The sequence below is a fragment of the Pezoporus flaviventris genome, unplaced genomic scaffold (assembly GCF_033815535.1).
Source record: "Pezoporus flaviventris isolate CSIRO_AGI_PZ_B2104156 unplaced genomic scaffold, CSIRO_AGI_Pfla_v1 ptg000023l, whole genome shotgun sequence".
NCBI classification, from domain to species: domain Eukaryota; kingdom Metazoa; phylum Chordata; class Aves; order Psittaciformes; family Psittacidae; genus Pezoporus; species Pezoporus flaviventris.
This window is the reverse complement of record NW_026892571.1, coordinates 15,891,222-15,905,068: the sequence shown is the minus strand read 5'-3', so window position 1 is coordinate 15,905,068 and position 13,847 is coordinate 15,891,222. Positions and strand designations below refer to the sequence as shown.

General features: G+C 39.6%; 1 protein-coding gene across 4 annotated transcripts in view; it reads right to left on the bottom strand.

Annotated features, from left to right (window-relative positions):
* Positions 1 to 498: 498 nt before the first annotated feature.
* Positions 499 to 13,847, bottom strand: part of FAM13B (family with sequence similarity 13 member B) — a 49,661-nt gene continuing 36,312 nt past the window's right edge. For 2 of the 4 annotated variants that reach the window (XM_061457001.1, XM_061457002.1), the window contains exons 15-25: positions 12,831 to 12,896; positions 11,551 to 11,761; positions 9,762 to 9,891; positions 9,208 to 9,289; positions 8,703 to 8,932; positions 8,264 to 8,347; positions 7,003 to 7,098; positions 4,664 to 4,747; positions 4,397 to 4,569; positions 3,868 to 3,969; positions 499 to 2,842 (exon numbers count right to left, since the gene is read on the bottom strand). In XM_061457001.1, the coding sequence (XP_061312985.1) occupies positions 2,719 to 2,842; positions 3,868 to 3,969; positions 4,397 to 4,569; positions 4,664 to 4,747; positions 7,003 to 7,098; positions 8,264 to 8,347; positions 8,703 to 8,932; positions 9,208 to 9,289; positions 9,762 to 9,891; positions 11,551 to 11,761; positions 12,831 to 12,896 (1,382 nt within the window). In that variant the 3' untranslated portion in view covers positions 499 to 2,718. The remainder of the gene's footprint in view (positions 2,843 to 3,867; positions 3,970 to 4,396; positions 4,570 to 4,663; positions 4,748 to 7,002; positions 7,099 to 8,263; positions 8,348 to 8,702; positions 8,933 to 9,207; positions 9,290 to 9,761; positions 9,892 to 11,550; positions 11,762 to 12,830; positions 12,897 to 13,847) is intronic. The other 2 variants (XM_061457005.1, XM_061457003.1) reach the window with 2 other exon arrangements.

Here is a 13,847-nt window from a genome sequence, read left to right as displayed (position 1 = left end):
ATTGTTATGGATCCAGAGACACAACCAAATACTGCTCAGCAGTGGACGTGTGCTCATCGGCAGTGAGTTCATTAGCCCAGTAACGGCTGAACTGGCTCCCTGCCCCATCTACTCCCAGATTGCTACTGCTGGAGCAGGAATGAGAAAGACTCACAGTTTGCTGCCACATCACCGCACAGCAGGCTGGCACTTAGCAGGAACTGAAGCCCACATGCACCACGAGCCACGGTGCCGGTCTGGGAGCTGATCTGGTCACTTCCCTGCTGTCTCTGCTGAGAGGCACACTCTGAACAGCTGAAGTAAAGCTTAAACTGCTGTAGCTTCACCAAGAGGTGTCTCAGTGCTGAGCCCCCACCAGCATGCATGGCTCTGCTGGCAGGACCTGCCTCAGCAGCACCCTGAAACTACAAACAGGTACAGGAAAGGTGAAGGACTCACTTGTTTTGAAGACATGGCAGTGGAGGAGAAAGCATGATAAGAAACAAAGATATATGACAATAAAGGTTAAGGTACTTTTATTATAAAAGTCTATACAATGAGCACCAGACATAGCAATGCAATTATATCTGGTTTAGTTATATATATTCCATATCTATATATCCATATAGATATATAGCGTTCTGTTTTTACCAAAGTAAACCTGTTATATCACAAAATGCCTAGTTCTACCATTTATTTATTGCTCAACAAGGATGGCACAAAACACACTCAGCATAACTGTTGCCATGCTTATCTACTATACTGAATAAACAGCCAAACACTGCATAACAAACACAAAGCAGCTGTTAATTCTGAATTGGAACCAGTCTGATCACTCACTCACTTATAAAAATATTGGAATCATATAGATTTAAGCATTATAAAGGAGGAATATATTATTTAAAACATTTAAATAGTGCATATTGACATTTTGCATGTGGTATATAAAACACAAACATTCATGTACAACACTATACAGTACACATTAGTTTCAATGTTTGGATACACCCGTGTCTGCAGACTGATAGAAAAGTAACTGAAGTGTACATTGCACAATGGAACTGAATGAAATTGAGAAATGGTCTCAAGACTAGTTTAACCTCATCATTCTCTAAGGTCCCAGATCATTTTGCAATTAAAAAATAACCAAAGCAAAGGCATATCATCAGTGCTCAATAGTTTTAGTGCTTTTTCTTTTGCTGAATTCCAAAATTCCACGCCTACAAGCAGAGTAAAACAAAACGAGAAGTATTCTACAGTACACAGATGAAATCTGAGCACTAAAAATCCTACTTCCAACCTATTTCATACGCTTCATGACAGAACAGCAAGTCTATGAGGTTACACGCTAGCCATTTCTTCTCTGTGGTGAGAAAGTTCATTTTTGGTCTTTCAGAAAGCAGTGTGAACAGTAGCTGCGTTGACATTAGCCAGTCATAAAAACATGCAGTGCGAGTAGGTGCATGCAAAACGTGGCCACAATCAAACCCATACACTGAAGGAAAAAGAAAAGGAACTGAGAAAGCACCAGTTAAAAATTAACATTTAGATTTTGCCAGATCCAAAACCAGCTGCTGATGGCTGTTGCGGAGCATAAAGCTAGTAGCTAAATCATCATTCAGCGCAGCAGATGTGATACTTAAAAACATTTAGTTTCAACTCTGAAGCTAAATCATGCAAGGCCCATAAACTGTTTTGCTTACATTGTAAGGGTTAGATAACTTAGTTTTATTCTCCAACTGTAAAACAAAACTGTGAGAAATAGCAGTCACTTTTTCACTCAAACCCAACAGTTCACCCTGTGGTGCGCATTCACTACACTGATTTTAGCCCTTGATACCACAACTTAGTTCAGGTACAGTGGAATTTTAACTGTCCTAAGCCAGCTCTTTCCTGCTGGAGCGCCATCAGATTTCCCATGCACTGCAATGTTCCTTATGCTCCTCTTATCTTCTCAAAGTGGAGATGCAGTATCCAATTCAGACAAAACACTATGTCACCACTAGTTGAGAAACAATAACCCATAAAATGAGAACATGAACAACAGTAATGTAAGTCCTGTAGGCAGCGTGTGATATAACTTGTCAGTTTTCCAAGTTTTAAAAGACACTAAGGAAGGTCACTTTCTGGTTTGTCCACTGTCATCTTTATCAAGGAGGAAACGTGACCAGTACTGAGCAATATCCATTAGAGGTTAATTATTACTGTGTTATGGGTGCAATTTAGAAAACCAAAGCTTAAAGTTGTTCCACAGCAGTCCTTTGGAAAAGGAATTTCAGTCTGTTTTTTTAAAGTTCCAAGGAAAAAGAACAGTACGTTTAATTTGCTGATGTTCCACCCCCCCCCCCCCCAATAAAAAATAGTTCAGTGTAGCATTATGGTATTAAGAATTTCTTCAAGAATGCAAAAAGTTGGTAATAACAAAAGTCTCACAGTTCTTGAATGCTAAAAAAAACCCAAAGCTGCGGTGGTTTTGGAATAAGATGGATGCATCTGTTTGACAAAACTCTGCTGGAAACTGTGTTTGCTAAAGTTGGATAGAGCAGTCTCAAACTTAGAAATCTTACTTGCTCTCTAGACAGGACCTATTTACCCTTCAAACACCTTAGAGTGGCACCACAATAAAGTGCACAAACTGGATTCTTTCAACAGTGCATGACAAATGAACACAAGCACCCAATAAGTACAGTGGTAGTATATGGAAACATCATGTTATTCAATGGGTTGGAGGAATATAAGTTAAATTGATTTTGAAGAATCTTGCTTGCTGATAAGGACTTCTAACAGCCTAAGCTTGGCTTTGAGTTTCTTGTACTCCCTGTACTCATCAAGCATTGGAACCCGATCTTCTTTCTGTACGTTCCTGCAAAAAAGAAGCACGTTTGAGTGGCAAGAAAACCCTCCACACTGCAGCAAGCAAACACAACAGCAGTTACATGCAGTTGTCTTGGGGAAGATAAAGACATTTTTGACAGCTTGTTCACCAATAACAGACACAATATATTTTAGTTAAACTTGCTGTCACCTAAAGAACTGACTACAAAACCTAGCAGCATTTATTCAGCCTTGTTTAGGAATTGTTAAGTTCTTCTGGAGATCTGATTAACAGGATATGAAAACTTTCATTTCAGATCCTGTGTATACACTGCAGAAAAATACAGGCAAATTCCAACTGATCTACATTTTCACTGTATGGAGACTGACTCACAAATTGACAGCAGAGGATTATTCTTGTTTAAGACTCAATTATAAAACATATTAATCTGACTTGCTTAAAAACAACCTTTCTTTATTAACCTCATTATTTGCCATTAAAGTCAAAAGGAGTTATGTCCCAAATGCACTAAGTGCATGATGGAGCCACACCAGTGGAATCTGTGTGACCAGTGGTTCAGGAGTTTATAGTTATGGAGAAATCCAGTAGAAAGTGCAGTTAAGTAAGAATGTCTGCTAGTTAAGAATAAAAATTATACCCCTCTTTACTGGTAAAGCAAATATCCTACTAGAATAAAGGACAACCAGGTAAATTGCCCTGCCCTGGGTTAGAAACAGAGGGATAATCTGGGGGGGGTTATATGAAAAAATACTGTCTAATAAATATTTTTAAATGTTGTTTTTTTAAATGGAAAACCCCCACTTCTTTGGTTTTGTTCTTGTGCTTTACAGACTGCAACAGAGGAAACTAAACTCAGGAGCTAGCTTCCTCCGCTATTAAAAATGCACACCAATGTCATCTCCTTCAGGAGATTATTCATAGCAGAGATTAAACCAGATCAGATTCCATTGGCACATTCACACAGAAGACTTCAAAATATATTGGGCTACGATATGAGGCTGCTGCCCAACGTCTGCTTCTGTGCTAAACAAACACTTCTGTGCTCAACACACCTTCCATTCTGCTGATAAAACTCCTCTTCAAACTCTCGTAGTGTCTTGCGTAGCTTCTTTTTCTCAGCTCGAGCTTTCCACAGTTGCTCCAACAATTCAGGCCTGAAAATTCCAAGCGAAAGAAAAAATACTGTTGGCCATAGGATAATATTCAAATTCTTCAAAGCACGCTCTAAAACAACTGAGCTAGCTGTGTTAGTAATGAACTTGCCTTCCTCGTGAGGAATATGCTACCGGTCTGATGGTGAAATACTGAGAACAAACTAGTAGTTAATAAAAGGGTATAAGTTTTCTGTTGTCTGCACAACTCAAGTAAGGCTGAGGAAGGTTTAGAAGATACTAAACAATACACTGAGTACAAAAAGATCTTAGTCAGACCTGTGTGAACACTCATTCCAGCTAAACACCTCCTGACAAGCGCTGAATATGTCACTTGCTTCCACCCAACATCATATACTCGGTATCGTGACTCTAAGTGCAGTAATTGCAACTTCTATACTAGAATTAGGAACTTGTTATTTGCACATACATGGAAGCAGCGCGGGTGCTTGACAGCCGAAGGTCCCGGGTCAGTTTCTCTTGACCATCTTCAACATCAGACTCGGAGTTTTCAACTGGGCTTAAAACAGGCTGCGTTTGGACAGCAGTTTTTAGGATATCGGTCAGGTCTGCAGACAAACCATCACTTTCCTCCTCTTCTTCCTGAAAGCCAAAGCAGAAATTCAAACCCAGTATGAAATATTTCAGCTCCCTCTTAAGGTGCTGGGAAGTATTTTACAACATGCACTGTACTTACCTTAATTTCTTCAAAGAAATGGGCAGTTTCACCTTCAATAATGGGCTGTAACATCTGCCCCCGCCTCTTGGTTGATGGCGAGCCCTGCAAAAATTGGAGCTGGTTCCATTATGTGCAATTAGACATTAAATGCTGTGTGGGTCAGAATTCTGGTCAAGTCATCTAATACTCATGGGTATTTCTTCTTTCAGAAGAATACAAGACTGGAAACATACTTACAGAGTACAAACAAAATAACCTATAACCCCAAAAGCTCAGATGCCCAAAGTATCCTCGACATAGAATCAAACACTGTAGTTTATAAACTATGTAAAAATACTCTTTGAATATAAAAATCACTCCATGTTTTGTAGACAATTCATAAAGTGCAATGATATCTCTGAATTTCGTATTTCCTCTTGTTCTTCCAAACCAAACCAAAGGGAGACTATAAAGTTACACAAAGCCAGAGCCAGCTTTCATATTCTGCCAGGCATGTGTCGGGAATCAAACTGCCAGTTTCTTTTTCTAGACCTCTCTGAAGCCCCAACAATTGGAAGTGCTGCGTAAGAGTTACCTATTGCCACTTTCCAGGCAAAACCCTTTGAATCTCAGCCTAAACCAGGTGCCACTGTGCTGCACGTGGACTGCTGTTAGCTGCCTGTAGCACACACACGTTATGCCCTGCTCTTCCAGCATCCCCAAACAGCAATTTCAACAGATGAACTCTTTGAACAGGAGGACAGCGGAACATGAAAGCCACAGAGACAGTGACTTGACAAAACACTTTAGTTAGTGGAAGGTAAATACCTTCCTGCTTCTTTAGACATTTCCATGCAAGCTTCGGCATATGGGATTAACATATCGTGATACCCTAAGAGATCTCATGGGAGCAAGCATCGTGTAAACTAAAAACCAATTCTTGAAATACCTAGCACTGAGCATAATCTATACAGAAGCCGCCTTTGAACAATCCTTGGTAACTAGAGAGCTCTGCATCTCTTACAGGTTTCAAAAGCAGAGGCCTGTGAAACACACTTTACAGATAATTCCTAATCTGTGCTGCAGGCAACATGCTACCAACATCTTTCCTGAATTTAAAATCCTATTGGTTGCCTATCAGTCATGCCTTTATTTCACAGACAAACAACAACAATAAAAAGGAATGGCTACAGTGTAGTCACAAGACTACTGATAATACAAAACACATCTCAGCTGAAGAGTCAGACTTGAGGTGAGAAATGGGATAAAACTCAACTGGTCAAGTATGCCACCAATACCTTGTGACTCATCATGAAGAAATGCTTAGGTGTTTAAAAGCAACCTGTGCCAATGCTCAAAAAGGGATTCTGACATAAAACCCTTTAAACTGAATTATGACTGCAGTGTAAACAACATTTTTCTGTAAAAGCCACTACACAAAAATCTATGCGCAGGAAAGGAATGATCTTGAACTGGTCTCTTCATCTCAATGTACTTGGGCTTAAAGAGGATAGCTGAGAACAGTCAGAGTCCATGTAAACAACTGCTTAAGTTCTTGCTGAGTAAGTCACTGCCCAGCTACATAAATCTGGTAGAGAGCTGTCTGTACATAAAGAGATTATCTCACAGCCCTTCCTATGCAGTCAATTCCTTCTAAAGGGGTCAAATCAAACCTATTCTGTTGCAAGTCAGGGTCAGCACGAAGATTCGGATTACAAATCATGAAGAGCAAAGCTAGCCAGCTGGTTGTCATTCCCCGACTGCTTTACAGGTACTATAAACAAGGTTACATCAATCTCCTTGCACAGTATGAGAACTTTTCTTCCTCATCTCTTAAAAGAGCACAGAGAGAGGAAAGAAAAGAACAGAAAGCAAGCTAGAAGGAAATGAAGTGCAAACACAGTGAAAAAGCACAGATGTTGTACAGATGCTGCAGGTGTTGATAACTGAGGAAGCAGGAATGAATGAAATGGTTGTTAGGGGCATCCTATTACTCATGCCTCTGGTGACAGTACCCTGCAGTACAGGCAAGCTTCACTGCAACTGTTGTTACTATTCTTAGGAGGACTGAAAGTACAGTATGTACTGTGGATCCATACCCAGCACAGGGACTTGGGAGCATCTCAGCCGCACAAGCCAGAACAGCTCATTTACTTCCACCAAGAACCGTGTACTTCCTAAGAGCCATCAAGGTCACAGACAGCTTTGAACTGCTCTGCTCTCAGCAGTAAATCAAATGCCTCAAGTACAATGACATCATGATCTTACATCTTCCATAAGAAAGATGTATCTCTGGAACAGTGTTACTAGCTCTTCTAAAGGCAGCCTAGCAGTTCAAAAAGTGGAAAAAAAGTAGAAATAGCATTTGTTTTACTCACAAGAATAGGAGTAATGCTTGCTCTAGTTAACATTTGTTTTACAAGTCTGTATCTGTCATAAAGTGGCTTCACAATATGTCTTTCTTCTCTAGTAACCTAAAGGCAGAGAAACCACAGAATTAATTATACCAGTCACTCAATAATATACAAGCAAACACAAAGCGGTCTTGCTTCTCATGCCAGGTCACGGACCTGCCAATTAGGAACATGAAACTAGTTTAAACTATGTGTATGAAATGGGGCTTGTGCAGATAAAGGGGAAGAAGTTGGTGCTTCTTCCCCCTCTTTTTTCTCACTTTAAGTCCCTGCATTTTTCAGGAAGCAGTTTTAAAGACTTCCTAAAAGTTAAGAGGGGCTTCAGTAGAAGCAAACTATCTTTAAAGACATGGGGTAAAGAGGCAAAAAAGGGACCAAGAACTGGGAGGGAGGACTGTGTGCCTAGCAATGATGATGACTCTAGAGGAATGAGAGGGGGCGGAAAAGAAAGAGATGAAACCATAGAGAGATTTTCTCTGATATCTGCTTTACTCTCAATTCTTGGCCGCTGTGTACTCTAGCATAACAAATCTTAAAAGCTATCCTCAATAGTTATTGGCATTTTCTCCCTAAAGGGACTGTAGAAATAGTGCCAATATCCCCAGGACCATTATTCTTCCTTGGTTTTAAGACTGAAAGGCTTGGTCACATTTATACAGCAGTGCTGATTATAAAGCTAGTGTGCCAAGCCCGGAAGGCTGATGGAGTAGAACCTGGAAAGATCTTGTGATTGGACTAGTAATACTGAACACTGTCCAAAACAAAAGCCCTGAACTTCAGGCACTAATTGCTAGTCACTCCAACCTCCCCACCTCCAATTACAGAGGTGGCATGCCACAGACTTGGGAGGAAGGGAAGTGCCTTTTAATTTCTGGTTTTGTGAAATCCAGAATAACATTTCAAGCCTTTTCCCACAAAATTCACTAGAGCCATTTATTTGTACAATTTCTCTTTGCCTCAGACATATAAGGCACCAAACGACACCAGTCACTTGTCAGACTCCAAGAACCTCCTGATCTGTGGACAAAGGGCCTATTAAAACATACTTCTTTTCCGTTTGAAGTCAACACAATAAATTCCTCTGACAGCAATATGGAAACCAACAGACAGCTCTGTTTTGAAGAATTAAAAAGCCCCAAAACCACCCACACTAGCTTCTGGTACTACTACTGCACAAGAGTTACTGCTCTATTAATAGAGCTTGATGAAGTAAACCAAGAATTACCGGCCGCCCATGTTGACTTTCGTAATACAGGAGGCTCTTCTGGAGAGATGTTTTCTCTTCTACCAAATGGTCCTTTGTCATTTTCTGTCAGAAGAATAATTCACATTTAATCCAACCCAAGTCACTTTAACAGTTTTACTACCTTATCAGCTATATGGTTGCCTTAGACACACTCCACTTAGTCGATACCATTCATCCCACCTTCATCCATTTAAAGCTGTTCAATATTGTCAGCACATCCTTAAGAATATAATAAAGGGTGAGGAGGGAAAATGTGGTTCATCATTATTTCCCCACAGAGTCCGAAATAGAAGGGTCTTGTAAAGGGCTGCTAGACACAGGCATCATTTTGTTGATAAAGTGATAACCTGAAGTGCCTGACAGTGCTCTGTTTCCCTCTGTTCTCTTACAAACAGCCTATCCGTAGCGTTATGCTTACTTTTATATCTTCTGGCAAACATCTCTCAACTCGTTTTTCCTTTAACCTTTTCAAAATCAGTTCAAGTGTGGCTTCCTTGGTGGGCTTCTTCTCTTTCTGCACAACCTGCATCTCATCTTCATTTCCTTCATCCTCTTGGTCAAGAGAGGAACCAAAACTTTTTGGAAGAGTGTTACTTCGTGGACGTGTTTGAGGTATGAATTCTCCATCTGAGCTCCTCTGCTTTGCATCTGAAATGAGAACGATTGCTCAGTCCAAAGGTTTAAAAGAAATAACTCTCTGTTTAACTGCAAATAAAAGAATAAAACAGTTTGCATAGGCAAAATCTCTAATGAACTAAAACCAACAAAATTAAAAGCTGAAGGAACAATATGAGTTTTGAGTATTTCAGAACATAGAAATGAAGTATTTTTACTGTCTGTGGAATTTTACTGAATGACTTTGCTATTTGAGTCACATAGATAATTTGTGTTTGTAGAAAACCAGAAGCTGTAGCATCTCTTACCTTTTATTTGCTTTCTCAATTTGGTAAGTTCAGTCATCCACTTTAAAACTTTTGGGTTGGCTGCAATATCACTATAGGAGGGCTGAAAAGTAACACAGATAAACAATGTTTTATTAAAACACCTTAAGTCTTGCTTACAAATACTTCTTTCAAGATCTGGTAACATTTACAACAGGGAATGGGACTAGTAACAGGGATGTGACTCTTAGCATCAGGTCAGATCTCAGTGCCAACATAATAGCCAATGCTTGTGAAAATAAACTTGAGACAACAGATCAGAAGCTGAAACAGAGAGTGGTAAGATGCTTCTGTCTCTCCACTTATTTGATATCCCCTCAGTCTCACTGCATAATGGCACTGTCTACCCTTCTTTGGGCTCAGGCATTATGGCACATTTTCTAGTACTGCTGTTGCTAAGCTCACTTTCACAGACAGCAGTAAGTAACAGAATCATTCTCGTTTGCGAACCCATAGTTATTCAATGATGAACCACAAGAAATAACTTGGCTCCACCATGCAGCCCTCTATCCTCAGTAAAGGCAGAAGTAACTTACCTTACTGTTTTTCTCTTTTTCAAACTGTTCCTCAAATTGCTTTATTTTTTTCTGCAATTTCTTGACAAGCTGATAAGGTGTCTTGTCTTCCTTTTTGTCATCTTTTGAGCTAAAGGATGCTCTTCGTGTTCTGTATTAAAACCAGTTTTTAAATGTCATTTAAATAATTAAACAAGTGCAAACAACTTGTGTATTCTAGTAAAAGAGGACTAATTTAATTTTTCATCTCCAGTTCATAATTCATTCTTGGCACATTTTTAGCAAGAGCTATTTACCTACTGAATCAAAATGCTTTGATCTGCTGCCTTCAAAATGTGACATGTTATTGTTTTCCTCTCTAATTTCTGTAATACCCCTAATAGAAAAACAGCATTTTTAATGTACCACTAATTACATTGTCATTAAACCAGTTCAGATCTTTCTGGAGGCTACGATACTTATCTAGGCTACTAGATACCTTCTTGAAGTATTGGGCACAGTTGAAGCCGAGGCTAAAAGCTACCACTGCACTGTCCATGGTAAATTAACAGCTCTGCTAATTGTCTTAGGCAAGTAATTAGATATTAACCTAAAACACATCTACATAGTTTGTTGGCTTTACTAATGTATTTCTAGAGTATGTGATTCCAGTCTTAAATCATCTTTTGCACTTGTTCAGCTCCTTGATGCTGCTTGTGAAAAGCCTTTTTATTTCAACACTGACCATGCGAACTTTCTGGTGCACTTATTACGCAAGGGGCCTGAAAGATCCCTCAACTCAACTACTGAGATCTGTGTAGTTCAAGATATTAGAAATACTAATCTAATCATCTACTAGAGCAGATCCGGATTAGTTTCAGAATGAGGAATAAAATCAGCACTTTTCTGCAGGTCAGTCTTGTGCGTCGTTTTAACAGCACTCATCAACTATCTTCTGCAGCCAACTGGAGAAAACCTGGGTAAGTACCTTTTTGCATCAATAAATTTATGTCAAACAGAATTGGAAACTCAAAACTTGGTCTTTCCTGTTCCAGATTTTCTCATTTTTATGAGATTATTTCTTCCCTAACAAGCACAGAAATGCCTCTTAAATTCCCTTTCACAGTAACAGCAGTACACAGTGCAGGTCACAGGTTACATACAGTTGTGGAGGGTCACACTCCCAACAGCGTCACACAAATAACTTGCAGCTTGTTTAGTTACAACTCTAGCACACTGGGTAGAACAGGCTTGATCCTCTAAATCTGCAAGAGAGGACCTGCACTAAGAACCCTGCCTCTGCACTGACCATTACTGCACACTTCAGTTGTGGTGGTTTGTGTCTTTACTGGGAGTGGACAACATGCTAGGCAAAACAAATCCAAAATGATGCAACATGAAAATAGCTATTCATGCTACTGGGGGAAAAAAAGCACCAAAACTTACATAAAACCATAGACCAGCAGCTCAGTAAAGACTGGTAAACAAAGGATATAAATACTATCTTCAGTGCAGGAAGTGACATTACAGCCCAGACCCAATGCCAGGGAAATCTTTGCAAGCTCAGCCTATTTTTATACTCTTTCCTTCAGCATCTGCCAGTGGCCACTTTGAAAGACACGATACCATCCCAGATGAACCTGTGGTCTGACTCACTGTGGCTGTTCCTGGGCAGGCAGAACAGCCAAAAGGCCGTATGATGCTGCATTTGCCCTTGGTCTTCAATTAATTCATATCATGAAAACCCACGATGATCTTAACCAGCTGTATTTTCATGTTTGTCGTAACACCTCCTGCCCCAACACCCACCAAATGGCATTAAAATACAAACCTAACAAAAGAAAGTGCTTTGGATGATGAATCTAAGGTTTCTGGATCATGTAAGAAGCGCTGGCTTTGCCCAAAATCCAGGCTCCGATGTGACAGTATTGGATGACAGTCCTCTTCCAAGGGATGATTAGTCATCCTTCCAGCCTGTGGGGAAAGCTGAGCTTCTCCAGATTCACTGTCCTCCTGCCAAGACTTGAAAGCAGGAAAAGGATCTAGAAGATAAAAAAGGGACACAAAATGGTACTTTGCTGTTAACAGAATTATAAACAAGAGTCAAAAGGAAACAAAAGTGCGTACCCACTGCTTAGTCTTGTATGCTATAAAGGATGTGGTGTCATACACAAAGTGGATATAAGCACTGAAATACATCAGAAAGCTACAAATTCTGTCATGTAGCAACTGAAAGAAAAAGGTACCAGAATGGAGTATGCACACTAGGATCCCTTTTTCCAAGTGTATCTTGGGAGTATGCACTTCTGAACAGTTCCAGCAGTGCGAGAGCCTTATTTACGTATCAGAAATCCAAAGTTAGAAGGATGTCTTTATTGTCCATTGTGATATTTTGCTGTGGAAATTAATTTTTATACCTTACACATGTATTTTGAAAGATTGTCCTCTTGGGTTTGAAGAAGTTAAGCCTGACAATAGCTCTTAAGGTACAATACCCATTTGCTTAAGTTGTCTGAAAGTAGTGTTGTTGGGTTTTTAAGTTTAAATGCATCTTGACACCACTGAGAAAAAGAGATTTCTTAATTTGTGGAAGGTGATTTCTTTTAGGCAGGGGATTCCAAAACAATCAGATCTTTTGAATTCCTATATAAAGCTGCTAACATCCCTTCCAATTCTTAGTTATGGTTTTCTTGCTGTCTAACAGGAAGCTGATGTGGCCTTTCAAGCACTTGAATTCACAATCCCACCCCCCTTTTCCTTTCAAAGAGTTGCCTGTATTTCCCAGTTCAAATCTGAAATTTGAAAACTGGGTTCAAAGTGTGCAGAACAACAATACAACCCACAAAGTAACCTTTAAAAAGAGATAACCCTTGTACCTGCTTTCCACTGTACGTTGACTAAGTATGATTGGGGTTTGTTTTGTTTTGAAGCTCTGATCTTGCCTGTTTACACAGAACAAGGCAGAAGAAAGGGAGTGTTTAGAAGCAAGCAAAACAACTGCAGATCAGAATATTCCCAAGATATACGGGACAGCAGGTGAAGGGTTAGCTAGAAAGCAAACCATAAACTATCAAAAGGCAGATAACTGAATGTATGGCGAACCATACTTACCCTCCCCTTCTCTCTGCAGATGCATTGTTTTGAAATCAATGAGGGGGAAAGTGATAGGGCATGGCGCTAATAAAATGAAAAAAGAATGGCAAAAAATACTAAAGTGAACACACAGCACAGTCAGAACAAACTATACATCACATGTAAAGCAGGAAGATACAGTACCAGGGAAAACCATCCCATCCTTTGGGCCAGGCCCTGAGCACTCTCAGCTTCCAAGCACTTTCAATGGCAGGTGAGGATGCTCAGTCCTGAGTGAATCTGAACTTCTTACTGAAAAGGTTTACAGAGAGCCGACACAGGAATAGTAAAGACTTATTGTAGTTTAGTAAGAGGCTCATGCATCCTCACATTAACAGATGACAAGTTCTCAATGTGCTTTTGCTCATGGCTCTTAAATAGAGATGGTAATTTCCAAAAGGCAGAACAAATGCAGAGAAAACACTCAAAATATAGATTAACTGATCTGCATTTCTGCATTAACCAGCAAGCATTTGATAACTATTTCCAAGAACTCTGCTGGTTTTACATTGTATAGGCTTTTATAACCCAAACAAGATTTGGACTAGCATAGGTTTCTTTACAAAGCCAATCTACTTCAATGGAATGCCACAAGGACTTGTACTGCCTTGGAAGGCTGAGATCCTGATAACCATTTTAAACAGGACTGAACAACAGCCAAAGTTAAAATACTTTGCAATGAAATAACACCTCTTGCAAGATATCATGATTTTACTACCAAGAAGCTTATATTCTAAGTTTGTATACAGAAATACTACTTTCTTTCCAAAGTAAGACTCATGAAGCTATTTAAGTAAGTAAAACCAAAGCAACTTTTATGAGCAGATTTAAGGGAATAATGAAAACGGAAGCCGCAAACCTTCTGAGAATCCGTATTAGATCAGATTAACACAAACAGAGGATGCAACAAAATGTGATGTGCAAGTAAGCAATTCATGTAAATAAAACACTGAGAACATAAGCAGGGTTATTTTTTTTGCTTTTAGACTTCAACAA